Source organism: Polypterus senegalus, chromosome 8 (genome assembly GCF_016835505.1).
Source record: "Polypterus senegalus isolate Bchr_013 chromosome 8, ASM1683550v1, whole genome shotgun sequence".
NCBI lineage: Eukaryota > Metazoa > Chordata > Cladistia > Polypteriformes > Polypteridae > Polypterus > Polypterus senegalus.
Genome location: NC_053161.1, coordinates 166,253,615 through 166,280,570, shown reverse-complemented (window position 1 = coordinate 166,280,570; position 26,956 = coordinate 166,253,615). Strand labels below are relative to the sequence as shown.

The 26,956-nt window shown below is 40.4% G+C and overlaps 1 protein-coding gene across 2 annotated transcripts; it reads right to left on the bottom strand.

Moving 5' to 3' along the window:
- Positions 1-11,006: 11,006 nt before the first annotated feature.
- LOC120534462 (gastrula zinc finger protein XlCGF8.2DB-like) lies at positions 11,007-26,932 on the bottom strand. Of its 2 annotated transcripts, XM_039762059.1 has the most exons (5): positions 26,828-26,932; positions 26,653-26,754; positions 18,982-19,025; positions 18,062-18,525; positions 11,007-13,450 (listed from the first exon to the last, which is right to left on the bottom strand). In XM_039762059.1, the coding sequence occupies exons 4-5, from the start codon at positions 18,486-18,488 to the stop codon at positions 12,837-12,839; spliced, it is 1,041 nt and encodes a 346-aa protein (XP_039617993.1). In that variant the 5' UTR covers positions 18,489-18,525; positions 18,982-19,025; positions 26,653-26,754; positions 26,828-26,932; the 3' UTR covers positions 11,007-12,836. The 2 variants fall into 2 exon arrangements, with proteins under 2 accessions (XP_039617993.1, XP_039617992.1); XM_039762058.1 differs by having other exon boundaries at positions 26,653-26,921.
- Between the last annotated feature and the right edge of the window lie 24 nt (positions 26,933-26,956).

Sequence of the window (26,956 nt, the reverse complement as noted above, 5' to 3'; positions counted from 1 at the left end):
ATTACAGTAATCTATATGTGAGGTGACTCGGGCATTAACCAATACTTCAGTACTGTGTTGCGTAAGAACAGGACAAAGTCTGGAAATGTTTCGGAGATGGAAGGCGGCAGTCCGAGAAATGTTACTTATATGGGAGGAATTATTTAATTATTTGTTCTGTGTATTGTATTGTATTGACCCCTTCTGTTTGACACCCACTGCACACCCAACCTACCTGGTAAGTGTTCTCTCTTTGAACTGCCTTTCCCAAGGCAGTTCTTCCATTTTTTCCCAATAAGGTGTTTTGTTTTTTTTTTCCTTATCTTCTAAGAGAGTCAAGGCTATGGGGCTTTGTCAAAGGGCAGTCCATTGCGGCACTACTTGTGTGATTTTGGGCTATACAAAAATACATTGTATTGCATATGAATAATTGCATGTAAACGATTCGCCAAAATCTGTTGTATGTAAGCGATATTGTTTTAAACGTTATTGTTTTTTCATCCGAAAACCCGTTTTCTACGTCTACCTGTATTAGTTTAAATGGCACTTTTTGGCATATGATGGGGACGTGCTGACGTATCGTGTCGACGGGGCAACACAGTGAATGCGGCGTCTATCTAAATACGTCTATGGGGAAGACAAGACATAAAAAACAGATGGGACCTACATGGAGAAAGATGGCAAGAGCAAGTGGGTGCAATGCTGTGACCAGCAGAGTCAAACTGACACCCGAGAGTCTGGTCGATCAAAGTAACTTTGATACATCATAGCATGTAGCACTAGTGTTGCCAGATTAGAAATATGGGACACTCTTAAAATCTCTCTCTGTATTACTATGTATACATGTCCCCTACACACCCAGACCAATATATTATGTAAAAGTATACATAACTTAAAAACATAAAGCAAGGATTTTAATGGGTTATGAGGAAAACAAAAGTAAAATCATCTGAAAATGACTTAATACAAGCTAAAAAAAATTCTGTACAATTGAATTCATTTGAAAATATTTATTTAATACAGACAACAGAGAAATATTATTATTTAATAGAGGCTGTTAGAAAAAAAAGTGAGCTGTGTCGAGATGTAACAACACACTTTGTTGACAGTCGCTGTATGTTGCAATGCTGATCCAGAACTGCAGAGCAGCGCGGCTGGAGAGCAAAATGGTAAAAGAGTGTCGCTGTCCTCAGCCAACCGTACCAACTGAACAAGTGGCAAACGGGCAGCAAACACGAGTTTTCTTCTTTTTTTATATTTATTTTATTAATTTTATTGGATTCCATACAAAACAATCAAGTTTTTACAAAAAGAAAAATTGAGTTAAGAACAGATCGATCCCCACCCCTGAGAGAGAGAGAGAGCAAGCCAAACGGCATGAAATTTAAGGCTTGTAAAAATACCTAAATTAATAAATTCTCTGTGCTTTATGAACTTATTTTAAAATATTACTGATTAGATCCTGACATGTTTTGAAAAAAGTCTGTACGGATCCTCTAACTGAGTATTTGATTTTTTCCAATTTCAAATAGTATAACACATCGGTTTCCCACTGACTTGAAAGAGGAGAGTTTGGGTTCTTCCAGTTTAGCAGAATAAGTCTGCGTGCCAACAGTGTAGTGAATGCAATCACAATTTGTTTGTCTTTCTCCACTTTAAGACCCTCTGGAAGAACCCCAAACACAGCTGTTAATGGGTTAGGAGGGATTGTGACACCAAGACTGTCTGAGAGGTAATTAAAAATGTTTGTCCAGAATATGTTAATTTGGTGCAGGCCCAGAACATGTGACCTAGTGAGGCTGGGGCTTGGTTGCAACGTTTGCAGGTTGGTTGAAAACACAAGTTTTCTTGTTACATTTGGGTTATTTTCATCAAGAGAATCTGAGAAAAGAAAGTATAATTACTTATAAAGTTACAACTAAGTACTGTAAGAAGGTAGTAAAAATATATTTTTATTACAAAATATGAATGAACTACATACGGGACATTTGGGTGTCCCTGAAAGGTCAGTACGGGACAGGGGACGAAATTATCCAATGTGGGACATGTTCCATATATATAAGGGACATCTGGCAACCCTATGTAGCACCGTTCATAACTGTAATGACTGGGAAGCTGAACTGTTGCTGAATCAGGGCCAGGGTGCTACTGAGGGTTAAGGGTTAGGGGATGGTTGGAGAACACGCAACTCAATGTTACTTGTGTCATGCAATTCATGTTAGTTATAAAGTTGTATGCTAACATTTTCTTTGTTTATACTGTACACTGATTTTTCAGCAATTATTTAACAATGTTTTTTGCAAATTTTAGAATGTGTGGGTGCAGATTCAAGTCAAGCTTACTGTCTTATCTACTCAACATCATTAAATTCTTACTTACATGTCTATTCTGAACAGCCAATAATCTCTTCTCACTATATATAAAATCCACGCCCGTCTGTCTGTCTGTCTGCTTTTCACAAGAGAACTACTTAATGGATTTAAGTCTTTTTTTTTCTCTATATATATATTTTGCAACTTCTAAGTCAGGGGTGTCCAGCTTCAGTCCTGGAGGGCCACAGTGGCTACAGGTTTTCATTCTAAGCATCTTCTGAACTAGGTGACCAGTTTTTGCTGTGGATTAACTTCCTTTGGCTTAGTTTTAATTACGTAGGCCCCTCAGTTGTTTCTTTCTCCTTAAGTAGCAGGCACACAAAAATGAGACACAAAATGAGCAGCCACATGACCAGCTAACTACAGTATCTGAAAATAAAGAACGGTGAAAGGTCTCTCACTAAGGTTGGTCAGTTGAGGTCCCACAAAATGTTACGACGGTGTTCTTAGACAAAACAGAAAAGCAACAGTTCTGGAATTGCCTGCTGTGGCAGAACGAGAGCAGCAATAAGCCACTAAATTAAATAATGAGTTTAATTAACAACAGGAATTGGACTCTTATTAAGAACCTGGTTGGTGTTTCAAGCCTTGATTTAGCAGGTCCTCTGTCGACTCGTTTCGCATCTCATTTCTGTTTGGCTGCCATTTAATGAAGAAAGGAATTAATTTAGAGGGCTGAATCCTTAAAAAATGGCTATTAAAATGAAACGGAAAAGAGTTAATTAGCAGTGATTAGTTAAAGGGCTAGAATGAAAACCTGCAGCCACTGCGGCCCTCCAGGACTGGAGTTGGACACCCTTGATCGAAGTACTATAGCTTAGTTGCGCGAATCTGAGAGGGATGCTCCATTCAAGTTGGGCTACGTCTCGCCACATGTTGGAGTGCACCTTCGTTCCACTTAGCTAGCGATTAACTGTTTATTCAACAGCCGTTATCATCTAGAGATTGTTAGCTACGTGTGTTTTAGAAAGTAGCTGTTCGTTGGCAGAGATATTACAGTCACGTGCTCTTCTCCCCACGCGGCGGATGCTCTCCCATTACAGGTAAACGCAATCCGATACAGTAGCAATGTTTGACGTTGGAAAGGACCTACCTGCTGTATTGTATTTTTGGCGAAAAAAATTCACTTTTGCTGTCTAGTCTGTTGTACTGACTCCATCTGTACGCAAGGGGTGGTGTATCAGGCACACTTTCATTTCTTTGGAATAATTGATTTAAGCTTTATAAACTGATTGTTTTTGTTTGTTTCATAGTTGCTCTTTACAGGGCATCAGTTAAGGCTGAAGTGCAGTGATCTGCACATGTAATTAATTTCTCTCAGGCCAGGAAGCTCCGAGCAGGGCCGGATTAAGACGAAATTGGGCCTGATGCTGCTAACTTTCAAGGTGAAAAATTTACTACGTGGCACTTACCGAACAATAATAAAGTTTCAAGAATTCCCATGATATTGCCAAAAAAAACGCAGCTAAATTACTAAGTAAACTGTTTAACATAAAATTGATAGCATTAACTTGAAATCTTCGGTTAACAATAAAAACGACAACATTATAGTTACATCACAGCGCAAAAAACAATAGTAACTGTATAATAAGTAACGCTGTGTCTAGGCGTCCGAAAGTCGGACTCCAACTTTCATTTTTAGAATTATTTTGAGGTTAATATAGCAAAGGAAAACTGTTCAGCTTCCAGAAACTTCTCGTCTGTTTTCATCTGGGCCTATTGTAGGAATGGGCCTAATGCTGCAGCATCAATAGCACCACCTTAATCCGGCCCTGCCTCTGAGAAGTAGTCAGCTGCAGTCAGGACAGTTTTAGGCCTCCGACAGATCCAAGCACTTCAGACCCTATGAGGCCTTGGCACCACTTTGTCTTCAGGTGAGAAACGCATTTATTTTTAGCACTCGTATAACTGTACACTTAAATAATTTACTATTTGGATTAAGTAAACACTTCTAATGCAATGTGTTGCCTTACCTAGAAAACTGATTCATTGTATTTTTTCACACCAAAAAAAAAATAAAATGACATTGACTTTTGAAAACATACTATACACACATATACCTACATACATACATGTATCTCTCAAAAGTGAGTACATTCATCACATTTTTGTAAATATTTTATTCTATCTTTTCATGGGACAGCACTGAAGATATGACACTTTGATACAATGTGAAGTACTCCGTGTACAGCTTGTAACGTTGCAAATGTGCTGTCCCCTCAAAATAACTCGACACACAGCCATTAATGCCTAAACTGCTGGCATCAAAAGTGAGTACACCTCTAAGTGAAGAATGTCCAAATTGTGCCCAAAGTGTGTGGCCACCATTATTTTCCAGCACTACCTTAACTCTCTTGGGCCTGAGGTTCACACGAGCTTCACAGGTTGCCACTGAAATCCTCTTCCACTCCTCCATGATGACATCACGGTGCTGGTAGATGTTAAAGACCTTGTGCTCCTCCACCTTCCATTTGAGGATGCCCCACAGATGCTCAATAGTGTTTAAGTCTGGAGACCTGCTTGGCCAGTCCAGCACCTTTACCCTCAGTTTCTTTAGCAAGGCAGTGGTCGTCTTGGAGGTGTGTTTGGGGTTGTTATCATGTTGGAATACAGCCCTGCAGCCCAGTTTCTGAAGGGAGGGGATCATGCTCTGCTTCAGTATGTCACAGTACATGTTGGCATTCATGGTTCCCTCAATGAACTGTAGCTCCCCAGTGCCGGCAGCACTCATGCAGCCCCAAACCACGACACTCCCACCACCATGCTTGACTGTAGGCAAGACACACTTGCCTTTGTACTCCTCACCTGGTTGCCGCCACACACACTTGACATCATCTGAACCAAATAAGTTTATCTTGGTCTCATCAGACATGGTTCCAGTAATCCATGTCCTTAGTCTGCTCGTCTTTCTTGTGCATCATCTTTAGAAGAGGCTTCCTTCTGGGACGACAGCCATGCAGACCAATTTATTGCAGTGTGCGGTGTATGGTCTGAGTAATAACATGCTGACCCCCAACCCCTTCAACCTCTGCAGTAATGCTGGCGCACTCGTACGTCTATTTTTAAAAGACAACCTCTGGATGTGATGCTGAGCACATGCACTCAACTTCTTTGGTCGACCATGGCGAGGCCTGTTCTGAGTGGAACCTGTCCTGTTAAACCGCTTTATGGTCTTGGCCACCGTGCTGCAGCTCAGTTTCAGGGTGTTGGCAATCTTCTTATAGCCACGGCCATCTTTAGGTAGAGCAACAATTCTTTTTTCCACATCCTAGGAGAGTTCTTTGCCATGAGGTACTATGTTGAACTTCCAGTGACCAGTGTGAAAGTGATAACACCACATTTAACACACCTGAGACCTTGTAACACTAATGAGTCACATGACACCGGGAAGGGAAAATGGCTAATTGGGCACACTTTGGACATTTGTCACTTAGGAGTGTACTCACTTTTGTTGCCAGTGGTTTAGACATTAATGGCTGTGTGTTGAGTTATTTTGAGGGGGCAGCAAGTTTACACTGTTATACAAGCTGTACACTAACCACTTTACATTGTATCAAAGTGTCATATCTTCAGTGCTGTCCCATGAAAAGATGTAATAAAATATTTACAAAAATGTGAGGGGTGTACTCACTTTGAGATACTGTATATATGAATGTGTACGTTTTCATTCAACATATCTTAGAGAGATATATACAGTACACAGATAGTATGAAACCAATGGCAAAAGACATTCATTTTGTGGTTTATATGTTTAATAAATGCTGAATACACAGGCCTCAAAACTAACGAGTCCACTGGTTTGTGAACGGGGACATGTAATATAGGCATCACTACCCCAAAGAAAAAAGGGGAGAAGCTCCCACCGTATGGGCCTCAGAATATCTCTGGGCACTGAATCGGTCAGAGGTTTCAGACTGCCTGGGCTGCAGCTGGAATCTTTTGGGACCTCCTGAAGACTCACAATCCAACAGTTTGGCCGGATTGTTGTAGGTTAGTTGATGTGCCCACAGCAGTATTCTCGTTATGGTGGCCAGTATGTGGAGATCTCAGATTCCAAAGCTGAAAGTCAAGACAAGGGTCAATAGTTGGTTTAAAAAAAAAAAAAAAAGAAATGGAAGAACACCTGGAAAATGCAAAGTGTTATAGCTGGGCAATGGGAGACACCTTCATAAAGGAAGTGACGTCTGAACAGGATGTCGAGGTTTACATTCACACAACATGTTCATTAACTAAGCCATGCACAGAAGCAATTAAAAATGTTAAATTCAACAGTTTTTTTTGATAGGATAAGTCAAGTGACGTTCTGCTCAAACTATATAATGCACTAGTAAGACTGCATGTGGAGTATTGTGGTCACCACGGTACAAGAAAGACAATGCATTTGGTTGCAGTATCAGCAGCTGTGCAGAGGACGGCAACCAAATGCATCATGGGACTTAAGGACTTGACCTACTGTAACAGACTCCGAGAATTAAACCGGTTTAGTCTGAGCAGAGAAGACGGCGAGGGGACCTCATGCAGGTATTTAAAGGAGATCCAACAGGATGCTTTCGGGTTAAGGGTGAATCACATACTCCAGGACAGCAGTGGGAATGAAGGGGAGCTGAAATTAAGACTGAAAGCAGGAAGCAATTCTTTACACAAAGAGTTGTGAGACTCAAACAAACTACTGAACCATGGAGTTGAAGCAGAAACCTGGACAACCTTTGAGAAGAATATGGATGAGGTATCAGGACAGGTTATTTATTAGCTAAACAAATGGCTTGAGGGACTGAATGGTCTCCTCTCATTTAGCAGATTTCTTATTTTCTAAGACCGACCCTCACAGAAGGTCCAGAAAGAGCCTTTACTTATTTAGATCTGTAACAGGCTCCAATCTAAACAGATTGTAACAGATGACTCCCGATTTTAAAAGGGCTCTTGCTGCATACAACACCACAGACTAAGTGCAGATTTTCTTCATTTACTGGTAGACCGCCTACCATAGGTTAAAGATTCCAGGTTTTTCTCTATACAGGTGCCGGTCATAAAATTAGAATATCATGACAAAGTTGATTTATTTCAGTAATTCCATTCAAAAAGGGAAACTTGTATATTAGATTCATTCATTACACACAGACTGATGTATTTCAGATGTTTATTTCTTTTAATTTTGATGATTATAACTGACAACTAATGAAAGTCCCAAATTCAGTATCTCGGAAAATTAGAATATCAATAAAGACCAATGCAAAAAAAGGATTTTTAGAAATGTTGGCCAACTGAAAGGTATGAACATGAAAAGTATGAGCATGTACAACACTCAATATTTAGTTGGGGCTCCTTTGGCCTGGATTACTGCAGCAAGGCGGCGTGGCATGGAGTCGATCAGTCTGTGGCACTGCTCAGGTGTAAGGAGAGCCCATGTTGCTCTGATAGTGGCCTTCAGCTCTTCTGAATTGTTGTGTCTGGCATATTGCACCTTCCTCTTCACAATACCCCATAGATTTTCTATGGGGTTATGGTCAGGCGAGTTTGCTGGCCAATCAAGAACAGGGATACCATGGTCCTTAAACCAGGTACTGGTAGCTTTGGCACTGTGCAGGTGCCAGGTCCTGTTGGAAAATGAAATCTGCATCTCCATAAAGTTTGTCAGCAGCAGGAAGCATGAAGTGCTCTAAAACTTCCTGGTAGACAGCTGCGTTGACCTTGGACCTCAGAAAACACAATGGACCAACACCAGCAGATGACATGGCACCCCAAACCATCACTGACTGTGGAAACTTTACACTGGACCTCAAGCAACGTGGATTCTGTGCCTCTCCTCTCTTCCTCCAGACTCTGGGACCTTGATTTCCAAAGGAAATGTAAAATCTACTTTCATCAGAGAACATAACTTTGGACCACTCAGCAGCAGTCCAGTCCAGACGCTTCTGACGCTGTCTCTTGTTCAAGAGTGGCTTGACACAAGGAATGTGACAGCTGAAACCCATGTCTTGCATACGTCTGTGTGTGGTGGTTCTTGAAGCACTGACTCCAGCTGCAGTCCACTCTTTGTGAATCTCCCCCACAGTTTTGAATGGGTTTTGTTTCACAATCCTCTCCAGGGTGCGGTTATCCCTATTGCTTGTACACTTTTTCTACCACATCTTGTCCTTCCCTTCGCCTCTCTATTAATGTGCTTGGACACAGAGCTCTGTGAACAGCCAGCCTCTTTAGCAATGACCTTTTGTGTCTTGCCCTCCTTGTGCAAGGTGTCAATGGTCGTCTTTTGGACAACTGTCAAGTCAGCAGTCTTCCCCATGATTGTGTAGCCTACAGAACTCGACTGAGAGACCATTTAAAGGCTTTTGCAGGTGTTTTGAGTTAATTAGCTGATTACAGTGAGTGTGGCACCAGGTGTCTTCAATATTGAACCTTTTCATAATATTCTAATTTTGGGACTTCCATTAGTTGTCAGTTATAATCATCAAAATTAAAAGAAATAAACATTTGAAATACATCAGTCTGTGTGTAATGAATGAATCTAATATACAAGTTTCACTTTTTGAATGGAATTACTGAAATAAATCAACTTTGTCATGATATTCTAATTTTATGATCGGCACCTGTATATTAAGTTTTTTAAAGCACAAAAAAAAACTAACCATAAAGTGCCATTAAACAACCAGGACAGTTAAAAGTGTAGCAGCCGATTTTCAAAATTCCCGTTTTCCAGCCGTCTAGGGGCTAAATAAAAGCCGTACAAGTGCTGAACATTTCATTTTCAAAACAACAGTAGATGAATCCCATTAGTAATAAAAAGCATTAAAGAGTCATAAAAGACTTTAGATATTGAATTAGTTTGTCAACTTTATTAAATCGCAAGGAGGAAAGTCAGAGGATGCATTTCTACTGTGACTTAAAAGTAGGATTATGATTTCTAAACTGAAGTGTCAACTGAAATGAATGAAATGTGCCTTAATCGTCGTCATCATAAAGCTATTCGCAACATTGTGACGCTTCATAATTATGTGGCATGAAGCAGACAAAGATACAGCTTATTGTTCAATTGCTATTGAGTTTAAATACAATAATAGTGTTGTAGTTTTAATGCAATGTTACCTAGTTTAAAATGCACTGCTTATTTAAACACAATTTTTTATTTCCAAAAGGACTCTACTGGGTAAGATCTTACTTTATGGCCACAAACCGTACGTTGTGCAAACAAGATGTGTACTTAACATGCATAAGTTCCTTTATCTCGTGGGAACAAGAGCAGTATGTTGTATGCACACTACGTATGATTACCTCAGTATGGCCACGTGTGTTTCTTGTTCCCTCAAAGAAAAGTACAGTAAGCCTCAGCACAGCTGGTTGTGGCGACCTTTTCACTCCACATAGACCGGTGAACATAATTGATAACTTGTACCTTAAACAAAGACATTGTTTGTGTTAGATCATACTTTACTACTTTATACAAATGCAGGAAATTAAAATATTGACCAGTGATCCACATTGACCATAATTACTGAGATATGCTACAGATTCATGGTTTTCTTCAATTGAATTTCATTAAATTCCATGACCAGTTAAAATAATAATTAAAAAAAAAATTCAATATATTGTATTAATTACTCTTATTAACCTCCTTAGCATTGCATGACATTTTTATTAAACCTCATCTTTCTACTGTCAGACATGCAAGGCTAAAAAAGTACAAAGTCAGAAGTGAAAAAAGTATAATATGAAGAGCACACTGCAAATGTGCGATTGACACAAGCATCACTTTCGGATTCATCACAATCGCTGTCCGTTTCAATTTCACTGCCCGAGGACAGATTCACGTCATCATCACTGCTGATGGGAGGCATTTCTAAGATGCCATTATGAGGCTAGGAGAAGGTGCATCTACACCGTTGCCAGTATACCCCAATGCTTACAAGAAGACGTGTCTACACCATGTTTACACAAGGCGCGTCTACACCATTGCCAGGATACCCTAATGCTTACAAGAAGACACATTTACATTGTTGACTAAGTAACGCTCAGCACTAACGCTTTTGCCATTTTTACAACCCAAGTAAACATTGAGTGTTGCGTGAGACGCGTCTAAACTGCTGCCCAAGTGTCACTCGGGCCTAATGCTTTTAGCACTGTTTTTTATAGCCAGAGTGACTTTCGTCTCTAAATGCTAAGGATGTTAATTAACAGACACCGCAAAAAAACAAGAATGATGTTTTAAGCTAGAGAGTGGCATAATGACCACTTAGCAGCAGTAAAAATGACCTCATTTCTATGAATGGCAGGAATGCAAAAGGCTCAGGGTACCTGTGCACTAACCAGTAAGCCTCACGTCTGCCCTACACAAAGACAGAATCTACAGTGGTAGAGGTATAAATTACCCAATCTCCGTGAATGGCAGGAACACAAAGGGGGCTGGACTCACATACCATAGCTGATTAGCCTCACATCCACCCTGCACACACTTCAGGATTTGATTTGTGTTACGGTGATGACTGGAAGTGCGGTGCTATTAGTGAGTGTGCCTCCCCTACTGGGATACCCGGCTGCAGTAGATAAGGCACCACCTACTCCAGAGAGAAGATGAAAATAAAACACAAAAACAACAATAATAAAAAAATAAGAACAGCAAATGCTAACTTGAATAGATAATAGAAAAAAAACAGTGAACAATCAACACAGATTAGGTTTATTACACTTCAATGAAGTAAAGATATACTTTAGAGGGGTAATTATTACATTAAATTACAGAATTACAGTTTAGCAAGAATTCTCAATGGTTTCCTTTGCCCTATTTGGTACCCAATTTTATCTTTAAAATGATCACTTATGTAAACTATGGAATTAACCACAATTGCAGTCAAGGCAGATTATTAACTCTCCAACATAACCGGGTGTACACCAGTTGTCTCATAATACATATTCATATTTCTAATGCACTCCAATAGACAAATTTACAATGTACAGAATAATTGTACTCACACATGTAACCAGCTTGCATTCAAACGACAATAATCCATCTTCAATATAACATGATAAAATGGCAAATACAAATCGGAAAGTTTGTGTTCAACTGAAGAATGCTCTGGACGGGAGTCCACTCGGTTACATTTAAATGCTCTCTCCTTAGAAAAACTAATAAGGACAGCTCAGAAATAAGTCACATACTTTGCAGTTCAGTGGAAGATAAAATAAGAGATGTGCAGAAATTCTTCAGTAATTTACCAAGAGACAATATATTGCTGCTCAAAGTTCACTCTTGTACACAAAAACACAACATTCACTTAATAAGTCACCTGTGCTTTCCTTGGTCACTACGACTGTAGATTAGACTCTGGTCGGCAGGGCTGGCTTCCAGTAGCAACAAAACCACTTCTGTCTGCTTGCAGGGAAGCAGACACCTCTTCCGTTACCACTCACATTAAAAGGAACGACGCAACACTGGCATCCAGGAACAGGGACACTCCTCTGACCCCCTTGAAGGCCCTTAGGTCTTGTTTGAACCCTGAGGCGGCCTTCTGCAAGTAACCAGAAATTTTTACAGCAGGGTGCACCCTAGCGTTTCAGTAAGTGGGCTCATAAAAAAAAAAACTCACAATATCAAGTGTGCACAACATACAGATAGTTTTGCACAATAAGGGTGTACTCACACTGGAAATTTGTTCCGACTGCCCGAGCCAGAACAATGAGTGGGGAAAGCCTGGGAACGACCTTACCAAATGAGGCGCAGAAGGCGCACTACGACGCTTTTTGTTCTGAATGATAGACGGCATTCTATTGGCTGTGCTAAAGTATCACCTCCATTGACAGCACACCTGATTGGTCTCTCTTATGAATTCATAACAGTTTGGTTGGTGCAACGATTAATGAGAAGTTGCTGGAAAACATAAAACGTACGCGATTTGGCCCAAAAAAAAAAAAAGTAGTGGGGCTAAAATAAAAGTAGCCGTGAATTAAATTTCCTCAAGTAAGGTATAAATACCCGAGTAACAAAGTAGTTGTACTCCGGTTACTTTATACCTCTGCTTTTTGTAGATTTCAATTATAAATAAGCCCATCTGGCATATTCTTTAGTCAGTCAATCTCGATTTGCTGCCTAGAAGTAGCAGACGACCACCTCCTCGTTATCTTCAAAGGACCACGGGACCGTGTCCAGTCCAATTAGTTTCATGTTCAAATTCTGCTTTGGTGGTCTTTTCTTGTTCTTCAGTACTGGACTAACACTGTCCACCTGGACTGTCACGATACTGGAGGTGGTCTTCTCTAAATCTGAAGATGTCACAATACCAGTATCACCAGCACCCTACACAAGTGGTGAGCCAGAGGGTTGGCACCTTTTTATTCTGAGAAGCAATTGGGGATCCTTTTCACACTCTAAGAAGAGAGTTTAGACTTGGTAAGATTTAGTACAGATCTTAAACAATGAAGCCCCCAGACTTCAGCATGTAGGAGGGTTCCATTCCACTCCTTCCTCCATTTCTTCGTTTTTCAGCCGCCCATTTGCTACTTCAAAGATTTCTCCTTCTCTCCTGAATGAACTTTAAAGTGGATCTTAAGACTGTTCAAATGTGCAAATCTTTTACCACATTCGGTACAGCAATATGGCTTCTCCCCAGTGTGGATTTTTGTATGGCTACGAAGATTGCTCACCGTTAAAAAATTTTTGCCACATTCAGAACAGGAATATGGCTTCTCTCCAGAGTGAATTCTCATGTGGCTCCGGAGATTGCTCATTGTCAAAAATTTCTTGCCACATTCCGAACAGGAATACGGCTTCTCTCCCGTGTGAATTTTAATGTGTCTCCAAAGGTGGTTTCTGCGACAGAATTGTTTGCCACATTCCAAACAGCAATACGGCTTCTCCCCCGTGTGGATCTTCGTGTGACTTTGAAGGTGGCTCCTCTCTGAAAACTCTCTGCCACATTCCAAGCAGCAGTACGGCTTCTCTCCCGTGTGAATTCTTACGTGGCTCTCGAGGTGGTTCCTTTGCAAAAACTTCCTGCCACATTCAAAACAAGAATAGAGCTTCTCTCCGGTGTGGATTCGAGTGTGTCTCAGGAGAGTGCACCTGTGGCTGAACTGTTTGCCACATTCAGAACAGCAGTGAGGTTTCTCTCCTGTATCAAGTACAAAAGGAAAAATACAAAAAATATTTTTCAATTCACTGTTTTATTGACATTAAATCACAACATTACATACTGTTAAAAAAATTGAAATTATGAACAACATTCTGTAAGCATAAGCAATCGTAAAATTGAAGTTTTATGTGCATAGCCACTCGACTTGTTCGTTTTCCCTTCAGCATGACAACTACAAACAATAAGATCATGATCACTGCAACCAAGAAGTGAAAAACAGTCAAATAAGCAAAATAACGTGGCGGGAGAGTCAGGCAACATGATTATTGATCAGAGTTTCTTAATTATATTTCATTGTGTCATCAAACCTAATTTAAACAAAATAGGTTTTTACTAGCGACTGGGAGCCCGATCGAATCAGGCTACAACTTCTACGTTTGTGAAATCCATACTTTCTCTGCAAAGAATTATTTGTTTTCTTAAGTCCTTGAAATTTTGTTATCATGGCACTGATTTGTGCTTAAAATAGACGTTTTCGGCCAATGTAATGAAGAGCTTCCTGTTTAAATGGGGCTGTGAGACGTGAACTCAGGTCTTCGGCGCACCTTATTTGATTTTTTTCCAGCAAACAAATTTTCAAAACGAACCGTATTTTACGACTCTAATCAGAGTCGGGGTAATAATTATGTTGGTGTGGCGGATCATGGCCTGCCAATCCCCGACTGCTGCATGGTTGATTAACGTCAACCACAATTCGTCCTCAATAATATCTGTGTGATTGCACATGGCAATCCCGTGCCGCTGAGCATTTTCACACTGCAAGGCATGGGCTGCTCGATTTCTTTCAACCTGTGCTGCATTTGCAGCTGCTCGAGCTTCTTCAGTCGCTTGTGCACGGCTGGCACGATTTCTTTCAGCGTTAGTAGCATTGTGTAGTGCACATTCTTCATCTGTCCTTTGTGTCCAATTTGCATGATTTGTTTCAGTGTTAGTTGCATTTGTAGCCGCACGGTGCTAATCCATTTGTTGTGCACGTTGTGTACATCTGGTCGCATTAGCAAGTCTACGTTCCCCATCAGTCATGTGACTTAGTTTCCTATGCATCCTTTCCGCAGCCGCTGGTCTTCTGGCGGTGTTGCGATCGTCACTCATTTTAGATCTGAGATTGGCTAAAATTTAAACAATTTACATCATTAGCTCCTGATAGCCAACTTGCCAATTGGAGACAACATGTGGATGGATGTTGAGGCCTACCATCAAACTTAATGACTCTTTGCTTGACATAATGGGAAAAATCAAAAGAAAATCAGCCAAGACCTCCGATTCATTCTTGTGAACAATTTCCAAACACCTGAAGGTCCCACCGTCATGTGTACAAACAAGAATATAAAAAAGCATAAACAGCATGGAACTACACAGCCATCTTACCACTTAGGAAGGAAATGCATTCTGTCTACTAGAGAAGAATGTACAGTACTTTAGCACGAAAAGTACAGCAGCAAAAAGACCTCGTGAAGATGCCAGAGGAAATAGGTAGATGTGTCAATCTTCACGTTGAAATGAGTCCATCATTCAACCCGCTATATCCTAACTACAGGGTCACGGGGGTCTGCCGGAGCCAATCCCAGCCAACACAGGGTGCAAGGCAGGAAACAAACCCCGGGCAGGGCGCCAGCCCACCGCAGGGCACACACACCAAGCACACACTAGGGACAATTTAGGATGGCCAATGCACCTCCAATATCAATAGAACTTGAAAGGCTGCTCAGCAAGGGAAAAGCCACTGCTCCACAGCCACCATAATAAAAGCCAGCTTACAGTTTGCATTGGCACATGGGGACAAAGATCTTGCCTTCTGGAGAAATGTCCTCTGGTTTGATGAATCCAAGATCAAACTATTTGGTTACAATGGCCATTGTTATGTTTAGAGCAAAAAGGGCAAGCCAAAGCACACCATCCCTACAGTCAAAAAAAGGAGGGCATGAGCATCATGTTCTGGAGGTGCTTTGCTAAAGAAGGGACTGGTGCACTTCACAAAATAGATGGCATCATTAGGAAGGAAAATGATGGAGATACACTGCAGCAACATCTCAAGAGCCCAGCAAGGAAGTTGAAGCTCAGTCGCAAATGAGTCTTCCAAATGGACAAGGACCCCAAGCACACCTTCAGAGTTGTGGCAAAATGACTTAAGAACAGCAAGATCAAGGTATTGGAGTGGCCATCACAAAGCCCCGACGTCAGTTTGATTTACATTAGAGTGCAGAACTGAAAAAGCGTGTGGGAGCAAAGACGCCTATAAACGTGTCTCAGTTACACCAGTTCTGTCTGGAGGAATGGGCCAAAATTCTAGCAACTTATTGTAAGAAGCTTGTGGAAGGCGACCCAAAACGTTTGGCTCAAGTTAAACAATTTCAAGGCAATGCTACCAAATATGAACAAAGGTGTATGTCAACTTGTGACCCACTGGAACTGTGATACGGTCAAAAAAAAAAAAAAGTGAAATACTCTGAGGTCTGTGAACGCTGTGCAGGGAAAGAGCAATTTTTTCCCAACAAAGTATTTGTCTTAAACAATATGCAAAATTTATATATTTTTTTTTTTTTTTAAATGTAAAAATCTGTGGAGGGGTTAAAAAGCGAGTTTTACAGAATTCACCCCAGGTTTATAGAAACGTCGGTCTTCAACTGTTAATGGGGTGTCCAATACATCATTGGAAACGTACCACAAGCTGAATCCTCAATTACTACTTTACTATTCTGAATATGCAATGCCGGCAACAGCCCAATCCTGACCTTTAATGGTCCGTTTATGTTATCAAGCATGCCGATATTCAACAAGGTATCCAAAGCAAACATTAATGAAGCCATCACATTTTATTTATCAAAATACAAGGCTCCAGTTCTTCGACTTCTTGTGTGTAAAGATTTAAAAGAATATCAACACCCAGGGCAACTTATACCATTCCTCCCAATTTTTTTCTTTTTAAAAACAAAGCTGCATTTCATTTTATATTATTCCTAATGTCAGACAAAAACTGAAATGGATCTGAAACAAGTGTTGTTTTATGCAACCACAAATGACTTGGAGGTACATGTGAGCGTAAAAGTTTATTATAGGAATTCACACTGAAAAGCAAAGGCTTGATGCCACTTTCTTTAAACGAGTGCGATTTTGTTGGAATATTTTTTTCCAAGAACGGGGACACCATTGCTCAAGGACTGAGGCAAGACTCAACACCACAGCATGTGTGCTCTCATCTGAACACTTCTTAAGCTTGACGCATTTTAATTATTAATACAGTTCATCTGTTTACATACTTGAACAACAGATCTTAAATGACAGTCATACAAGATTAAGAAGTTAAGATTTTATTTATTTACTAGCTATCTTCTGTGCCTTCGCCCACGTATTTGTGAAACAGGACAGTGAGGAGGGTCTGGCCCAGCTCTCTACTCCCGACATCACTCTTCCCCCTCCCCTCGGCCCACAGCCTCTGTCTCGGATTAGCGTGAATATATTGCTCCTGCAAGTGAACTATGATTCTTAGAGCAATGAGAGAAGTCGCAAAATCAACTGGAATGTTCAAGCAAATTAAGAGAGGAAAAAAAAAAAAAAAACTCGATCTAAATCTGTTAAGTAGTTCTCTCGTTCGCTAACTAAGCGGAGTTAAGGTTACGCCCTGAGGCAGACGCGTGAGCGACGAGGGCCCCGCAGCCCGATGAGTCTCTCTTGGATTCGCGCTAATAAATCGGAACCACAAGCAAACTATGATACTTCGCGCTATGATAGAAGTCGCAAAATCAAGCTGTCACTTTCAGCCAACACCATTTGTGTTGTAGTTATTGAATTGACGTGAGAGATCAGCTTTACATGAAAATGCAGTGAATTTGGGTACTAAAGTGATCTTTGAATTATCCCAAGGTGAGCTACCGCAAAGGGAAGGGAGATCACGTGAAATTGTGAAATTTTCCTCCGACAAGCTTGTATTTCCCACACTTCCGAAAACGCACGACCACCATGTAAGAGGTGCCAACTGGCCTTGCTGGGTTCTTGTTGGTTCTCTTAAATTTTAAGAGCTCATGGCCGACATTATCCTGTAACAGCACTGCAACAAAATATTGAAAGGCTGCACTCCACAGCTACAGTTTTTCATGAGTTTGTGATACAGGAGAGGCTAAAATCGTGACAAAACCTACCAATAAATCAATTATATATGCAGTTACTAAAAAATAAACAAACAAAGGCAATAAGGATTAAATTACCAATTATTTACAAGAACTAAAGCAGGAAAAAAATATAACAAAAAAGCTTAGATTCTGTTTACAGAATATAAGAAGACAAACTAAAAATTAGACCAAGGTACTGTGAAGAGAAATTAGAAAAGGAAGTAAGCAGAAAAAAAGAATGACAACTGACAAAGTTAAGAAACCGTCATTGTCGGTGATTCGGGCTTAGTTGAAGATGAGACCGCATTGTTAAAAGGAATCAATGGGGGAAATCTGGGGAGTTCCAAACACCTTCTTACAGCTGTACTTTTGTATAGCACTCTTTGCCATGGACAGACTTAGAATATTTACACACATTTACAATTCTAATACTAGAAAAGCAAATCGCTAAACCTTGCAATGTTAATATTTATTTTGTACTTACCTTCTCCAGATTTAGATTTAAGTGGTGGCTCATCTTCCTGAGTTCTAACAGATGGAATTTCCTCAGTCCTTTGTGTGTCAGACTGTAATAATTCAGACTTCACAACGACAGAAGGCTCTGGAGATGAAGAGAATCTGCTTTGAGAAGAGTCTAACCCGGTCACTGCTCCATCTTGATAGCCATAATGAAGGTGGTCTTCCTGGACCCTCTCCACACTCTCGTGTTTGTACATCGCATTGCTGACCCACCTCTCTTCGGCCTCTTCTTTAATGCTCACCGTCTCCAGTTCATAATCCTCAACCTTAATGTGAAGACTCTCCTGTTTAGGGTGGACAAACTCCCATTCACAGTCCTCCTCCTTAACCTTTATGGTCCTTTTCTCCAGGGCATTCATGTCAGTCTCACACATCTCTTCTTTCACATCCATCCAGAGGCTGCAGTAGACGACAGCTTTTTCTTTTTCTCTGCAGAAAGAACAGAATTTCATTCTAAGAGCATCATCTACATTAAAGACGTTTGAATTTCATTTTAGAACACCCTCACAGTTAAGGGTTGCAACAAGTCACAGAGTTCAGAAAACAAAGACTAGAACTGACAGAAACTCCTCACTCTTCATACCAAATTGTCACGTGAAAAACAAACTTGGAAATGGAGTGAAAGTCCAAAAGGTTGAAAGAAGAAGAACAACAACAACAAGACGGAGAAGAAGAACAAGAACAACAAGACGAAGAACAACAACATCAACAAAAAGAAGAACCACCACCTCACGTAGCTGTGGGTCAGCAGTATTGCCTACTTGGGTTAAACAGTTCCCAGCATTGCGTTATCAGTTAGGCTGAAGAACATTTATGCAAGAAACGTCATAGGATTGTGTTAAGAAACTGATGCATGTCAGGAAAGGGGAGCCGAGAGGAACTTACCTTTGTTAGAACACACAGCCTGCAACAGGTATGGGAGGTATTTTCTGCAAAAAAGGAAATGAAAATGAAAATTATAAAATCAATACACAAAAATGCTGCAAAAATTAAAATGAAAAAGGCCCATCTGCAATTTAATTTTCAACCTGAATCGCGATGTAGCAGCAAAAATGAAATGTAAAACACAAATAAGCACTGGCGCCCCCTGCTGCTTATTCAATTTTCACTTTCCACTTTGCATTTTCAAGTTCTCAAAATGCAAATAGCGCGGGCCAATGGGCGAGATAAGACTTCAACATGTGACAAAATCATTTTTGGAAGGTACTGGCAGCTTCTAATAAGTGGTGTGCAAGAGAGTTAATAGAGTTGGCAGGCAGTTTGTGATAGGCAGTAGGACTTTGGGGACTTTCAAAACTCAACTTGATGTTATTTTAGAAGAATTAAGTGGATAGGACTGGTGAGCTTTGTTGGGCTGAATGGCCTGTTCTCGTCCAGATTGTTATACTGTTGTAACATAAAAGACATGTGGATGACTGATTGCAGAGAATGAATTGCACCTAAAGAAACAAGTTTCCAAAACAAGTGAACGAGGAAGGGACTATAGAATGGAATTAAAGGTAAACAAGACCAAAGAAATGATCATCTCTACGACAGCAGGAAAAACGTGAGATACTGGCCAAAGGAATGAAACGAAGCAGGTTACAAAGTATAAATACTTGGGAAGCTGCGTAACAGAAACTGGCAAACGTACAAAAGAAGCAAAAACACAAACAGAAATGGTCAAAGGTGCATTTTGGAAGCATAAACGATGAATGAAAGGAAATGTAAAACTTGATCTGAAAATGAAATTGCTAAAGAGTTAACATTTTCTCAATTTTGGGCTAAAGGTGCGAAACATGGATACAAACTAAAGATGAGAGAAGGGAAAATAGATGCTTTCAGACTGAAGAATTCTAAAAATAAGCCGGAGAAACAAGGTAACTGACAAAGAGGTACTGCTCTGAATGAAAACGAAGAAATGCCCACTAATAGATTTAACATAAAATAGGATGGATGGCATGGTGGCACAATGGTAGCGCTGCTGCTGCTTTGCAGGAAGGAGACCTCGTTTCACGTCTCTGGGTTGCCTCTGGGTGATGCGGTTTCCTCCCTCTGGCCAAAAACATTCAGGTTAGGTGAACTGACTACACTAAATTAGCCCAAGTGTGTATTGGGTGTATGTGTGTGTTCACCCTGTAATGGACTGGCATCCTGTCCAGGGTTTGTTCCTGCCTTGTACCCTACGCTACCTGGGATAGGCTCTAGTACCCCCACGGCCCTGTTTAGGACCAAGCAGGTTAGAAATGGCTATTTGATTATATAATTGAATATACTAAATGACTTCTGTCCTTGTTAACTGTTAGTTTTTGCCTTTACCGCTCTTAGGAAGCATTTTAACTAAAGCCTCTTGATCTGTGACCCAGTCCCGCTGTTACTTTAGCAAAAGGACAAGTATTGATAAGAAAATCAGTACAATCTAGTGGAGCAGAATCCCGACTCCTAGGGTCTTGTGTCATCAGTAACTAGACAGGACATGAGACGATAAACCAATCATGTGCTTCTGTATTTAAGAAGCTTTACCAGCATCTGTAAATCAGTCATCTCTTTCCACGGAGTGAGTGACATCATGTGTGCATCTATAAAGGTATTCTTGCCATTCTGAACTGGATTCGTGAATCTGATTTTGACACTAGCATGGCTGCTCACCTACTACTACGTGGGGTTTTGCTGTTTCTTTAAAGCAGCCAGACATATTCCATGAATGAATGAATTAAATTAATTAAAAAAATGTTCTCTAACCCCCTTAATCTAATTATTTGCTAATATAAACTGCTTGTGTCAACAGCCATACAAGAAATGTTAATCTAACCCAGGGGTCCTCAATCAGGGTCCTGGAGGGCCGCAGTCGCTACTGGTTTTTGATTCTAACCCCAGGGTCCTCAATCAGGGTCCTGGAGGACCGCAGTTGCTACTGGTTTTCATTCTAACCCCGGAATTCTCAATCAGGGTCCTGGAGGGCCGCAGTGGCTACGGGTTTTCATTCCAGTCAGTGTCCTAATTACAACTCGGTCCTTGCTGACAATGATAATTGGTGTTTAACTCTACGCCTTGTTAGTGCCAAAGTTTAGTTACTTTGTAGCTCAGAGGTCCTCAATGACAGTCCTGGAGGTCTGCTATGGCTGCAGGCTTTCACTTTAACCAATTTCTTCATTAGAATTCTTTTATTTACTACTAAAGCAATACGTTTTTGGACTTAATTTTAGTTCTCTTGCCTATTACCATTCAGAAACCTTAATTGCCTATTTTAGAAGCTGCATTTAAGTTGTAATTGTTGCCGGTTTTCTTAACCAGACATTAGTTAATAATGAGATGCAGATAACCCATAAACCAGCAGCTCATGTGCTTACCATGAAGTATCTGTGATAAGAAATGTTTCGAAATGAATGAGAGGGGAATTGGAAGGACCATTAAGTTTAAATCTGTTCTGGTCTACTAAACACATGGATAATGTTCTCAGAGGAGGACACTCTGCAGTGCCATTTAAATTGCTCTTGGATGAATGCAAGCATTAACAAGCCAAACAGTTCAATACCAAGTTTCATTATCAGCGTGGACTGCTTTCTAATTAGGAAACTAGTTGGAGTAACACCTGCAGCCACTGCGGCCCTCCAGGACCGTCACCGAGGACCCCTGATCTAACATTTTGAAAACTCATGGACTTAGCATCCAGCTCACCTTCATGGTCCAGTACAACACAAACAAAAAAAAAAAAATACAAATCCTTGGGATGTGGTAAAGAGAAAACCAGAGCACCAGTATACGGCAGGAGCCAACTATGCACCATCATAGTGTGCACAACCACACAAAGCCAAGTTAAATTTGCCAGCCCACCAAACCTGGCATGAAAGGGAGGTGGGGAAAAAAAAAATGAACTGGGTACACGAGGCAACTGCACACAGGCCAAGGTTCAAGTTCAGTTTGCTGGAACAACATGAACCACAAATCTCTATTAACTTCACTACGCAGGGCTCGACATTAATGGTTTAAGACAACTGGAAACCAGTTCTCGGCGGAGGGCAACCATTTTAGTGATGCACCAAGTTTTTTTAAGCAGTGGATCAAAATTCGATAGCTTGGCAAATAATTTGCTACTTGGTTTTACGATTAAAATAAAGGGTAAGCTACACTCATGCATACTGCACTTCACTGGCTTTCAAAAAAAAAAATATATATATATGAGTGCAATGACCAACCAATGGTGCACAAAACAGAAATATTACAATTGTCCTTCAGTTCTGTGGTCTGTCAGAGTGAGCGGTTTGAAACCACCTGGCAGACAAAACGTGAAGGGCTGAGAATTCCCACAGACGCCCTGGCTGCTGTGTGGAGGGAAGTTAAAGTACGCGAAGATGAAAGAAAAATGAACTGCAACGTGTGCGGTTAACAAGTTAGCTGGAATGGAAATTAAAGATAAGACGTTTGGCTACAAATTTGATGAGACAAGTAAGATTATTCTGCTGTGTGGTGCAATTGGACAATGTGGACAAAATTGTTGGTACCCTTCAGTCAATGAAAGAAAAACTCACAATGGTCACAGAAATAACTTTAATCTGACAAAAGTAATAATAAATAAAAATTCTATGAAATTTAACTAATAAAAGTCAGACATTGCTTTTCAACCATGCTTCAACAGAATTAATAAAAAAATAAACTCATGAAACAGGCCTGGACAAAAATGATGGTACCCCTAGAAAAGACTGAAAATAATGTGACCAATAATGTGATTAATAATGTTAATCCAAGGTGTGTCCACTAATTAGCATCACAGGTGTCTACAATCTTGTAATCAGTCAGTGGACCTATATATAGGGCTCCAGGTAGTCACTGTGTTGTTTGGTGACATGGTGTGTACCACACTCAACATGGACCAGAGGAAGCGAAGGAAAGAGTTGTCTCAGGAGATTAGAAAGAAAATTATAGACAAGCATGTCAAAGGTAAAGGCTATAAGACCATCTCAAAGCAGCTTGATGTTCCTGTGACTACAGTTGCACATATTATTCAGAAATTTAAGATCCATGGGACTGTAGCCAACCTCCCTGGACGTGGCCGCAGGAGGAAAATTGATGACAAATCAAAGAGACGGATAATACGAATGGTAACAAAAGAGCCCAGAAAAACTTCTAAAGAGATCCAAGGTGAACTTCAAGCTCAAGGAACATCAGTGTCAGATCGCACCATCCGTCGTCGTTTGAGCCAAAGTGGACTTCATGGGAGACGACCAAGGAGGACACCATTGTTGAAAACAAATCATAAAAAAGCCAGACTGGAATTTGCCAAACTACATGTGGACAAGCCACAAAGATTCTGGGAGAATGTCCTATGGACAGATGAGACAAAATTGAACTTTTGCCAAGGCACATCAGCTCTATGTTCACAGACGGAAAAATGAAGCATATCAAGAAAAGAACACTGTCCCTTCTGTGAAACATGGAGGAGGCTCTGTTATGTTCTGGGGCTGCTTTGCTGCATCTGGCACAGGGTGTCTTGAATCTGTGCAGGGTACAATGAAATCTCAAGACTATCAAGGGATTCTAGAGAGAAATGTGCTGGCCAGTGTCAGAAAGCTTGGTCTCAGTCGCAGGTCATGGGTCTTGCAACAGGACAATGACCCAAAACACACAGCTAAAAACACCCAAGAATGGCTAAGAGGAAAACATTGGACTATTCTAAAGTGGCCTTCTATGAGCCCTGACCTCAATCCTATTGAGCATCTTTGGAAAGAGCTGAAACATGCCGTCTGGAAAAGGCACCCTTCAAACCTGAGACAACTGGAGCAGTTTGCTCATGAGGAGTGGGCCAAAATACCTGCTGAGAAGTGCAGAAGTCTCATTGACAGTTACAGGAATCGTTTGATTGCAGTGATTGCCTCAAAAGGTTGTGCAACAAAATATTAAGTTAGGGGTACCATCATTTTTGTCCAGGCCTGTTTCATGAGTTTATTTTTTTAAATAATTCTGTTGAAGCATGGTTGAAAATCAATGTCTGACTTTCATTGGTTAAATTTCATAGAATTTTTATTTATTATTACTTTTGTCAGATTAAAAGTTATTTCTGTGACCATTGTGAGTTTTTCTTTCATTGACTGAAGGGTACCAACAGTTTTGTCCACGTGTTCTTTCTTGTTGTTTAAGGTCCAATTGCACCACACAGCAGAATAATCTTACTTGTCTCATCAAATTTGTAGCCAAACGTCTTATCTTTAATTTCCAACAATTTTGTCCACGTGTGTATGACTACATACGAGTAAAAACCACATTCTGCAGATATTTTTGTTCATTTCTTTATGATTGTTTCTGGAGTGTACTGCAATGTTAGTAAAATTCAAACAACAATATGTTACTAGTAATTTTTTTTTTTTTTTGAATAAAAGATACAAAGGCCAATATTTTAGAAACCTAACACAGGAACAGGCAAGAGAAAATCCTGAATATTTTAGAAAATAAACTTAAAGCAGAAGGTGAGCTGGCAGAAGTGAGGCACACAAGCGCCTTTGGAGTAAATGCCACCAAGTCCTCCCTTTGCACTTCATTCTGAGACACTGGAGGAGTTTCACACTCGGAGCAGTTCTGCGACTTCACAACTGCAAACCCACCTCAGCCAGATGTGAACCTGCACTGACAGACCACTAAGGGAAATTTCTTCACTACTGCGGCAGCAGAAAAAGGTATTCTTATTTTTTCTGCAGCATACAAGAGTATAGAGAGCAAAAAAAGAGGTTTGGTGCAGCTTTAATTTATTTGATGAGAACAGAAAAAGACCGCCAGTCAAAAGGAACGTTCTAGTTATTTGGTACACTGTATTAATCCCAGAGTGGAAATTGTCTTTTCACGCGATCTTTGGAGGTCAGAGTGCAGGGTCAGCCATTGTGCAGCACCCCTGGGACAATTTTCAGGTTAAAGGCCTTTGCAAGTTTACTTGACATTATTCTATTTATTTTACATTAAAATGTACACAGGACTGGTATACATTTTTGTTTACATGATGTTTGCTATACAGAATGTTTGTGTGTATAATAAATTAATTAAAATATAGAACATTGCACGGTGTTAAAAATATTTAAATGATTGATAATTTGTTGTAAGCTGTTATGCCAGAGCGGTTCTTCAAATTGATGTCAAATGGTTCTCAAAAATCCCCATCTAAACAAAGGTTCCGGAAAGAACCCTTTATTTATTCAGATCTGCAACAGGTTCCACACAGCGAATAAGCATGGATCAATGGCAACAGATTTGTGAAATACTAGTGGGTATGGATAGTCCATTTTTTTCTTAATCTGTTATTATCCTGCAGCCTACCATACATTAAAAAGATTTCAGCTTTTTCTACATATCAGGAAGTTTTTCAAAGCACAAAAAAAAAAAAAAAAATCATATGCAGGGAACCCTTCCCAGAATGAAATGGTGCTCTGACCAGCGATAGTTCTATGAGGAACCACACAGCCCAGTGAACAACCATAGAGTGCCATTAAAGAACCAGGGTTTTTAAGAGTGCAGTTGTGATCTGGGGCTTTATGCTTTCAAGAAGGCAAAACACAGCCAGAAGTAGGAAAACGATTTCATTTTGTTACGTTCAGGATGGCTTACTGAAGCCGACTCTGATACTTTAGGCTTGTACAAGTAGTTTATTTTTATCTGCTATTGTACAGTAGCAGATAAAACAAACTAAAAAGAATTGGCTTTGGGCAATTAAGCTTTTAAACATGTTCTCATGCCACCGTTTCATAATTAAGTTGATATACTGTACAATTGCATTGCAACTTAAATGGTCTAAATATAAAGCGGTTAATACTGGCAAACCGTTATTTTCAGTTTTGACAGCCAGAAGCTGACGCCTGGTTACTACGCCTTTTAAAAGTTAGCGTTGAGCTCTGCTAATACTCACTAGCAGGAGTTACGGTTTAACTTTTAGTGCCGAAACGTGCGATTTTACCACAATTGATATTGGTGAAAAGAAAATGAATCGACAGGTCCATACATAAAAAGTATGCTATTTAGATCGGATTAAGTAGGTTTCAGAATGTTAGGCAGCGTTTCTTTATAAATACGCATCTACAGATCATGACGGCCAAACCTTACCAGTTAACTTTCAGAGGTGTAAGATTGAGAGATAGTGTGACACTACAATTCCCCTCTCTCTATTGTATATACACGCAAACCCTGAAAGAAAAATCTATTTGTATTCGTTCACAGGCACGTATCCACCCCGACTCTTCTCTCATCCGGTCACTTTCAACTAGGCACCTCAGAACAGACGGAGAACTGAAGGCAGAAAACCAAGAGAAAAGGCGCCTCGTCGATTCGAGAAGGACGCGGCTGAAGGAATAAACAGAAAGAAAGGAACGGGAGGAAGCGTCGTGTGTGCACTTCGAGGTCGAAACAGGCCTCTACAACGTACGGTGAACCACAGATGCTAATTGATAACAAAGCCACGGGAACCACAGCGGAATTCACTCGAGCAAAGTCCGCCGGAGTGTTGACGGAATCGAACGCGCTGCTCGCCTCTCATTCAAGTCGCGTCCAGTAACTGAGTAGAGCGAATGAAAACTCACACATCCATAACTGTCGTATACATACCCTCGGCACTTACTGTACCCGCTGTCGGTCTCTCGGTGATGGAATTCTTCCTAAAAACGTTCGGACTCCTGTCTCACTTGTAAACATTTGAATTTATTTCCGCTGTCCAGTGCAAAAAAAATAAAATAAGTTGAGCTGCAAACCCACCACTCACGGTCCTTAGTACTTCACTTACCTATGATTCAAAAAGATTAACTGACAAAAATACAGATAACTTCTCTTGCCTGCGGTTAAGATTTAAGCCGGCTCGTTCACAACGACCAGTGTAGTTTACTCCCTTTATTTTTCGTCGCTTTTGATGACG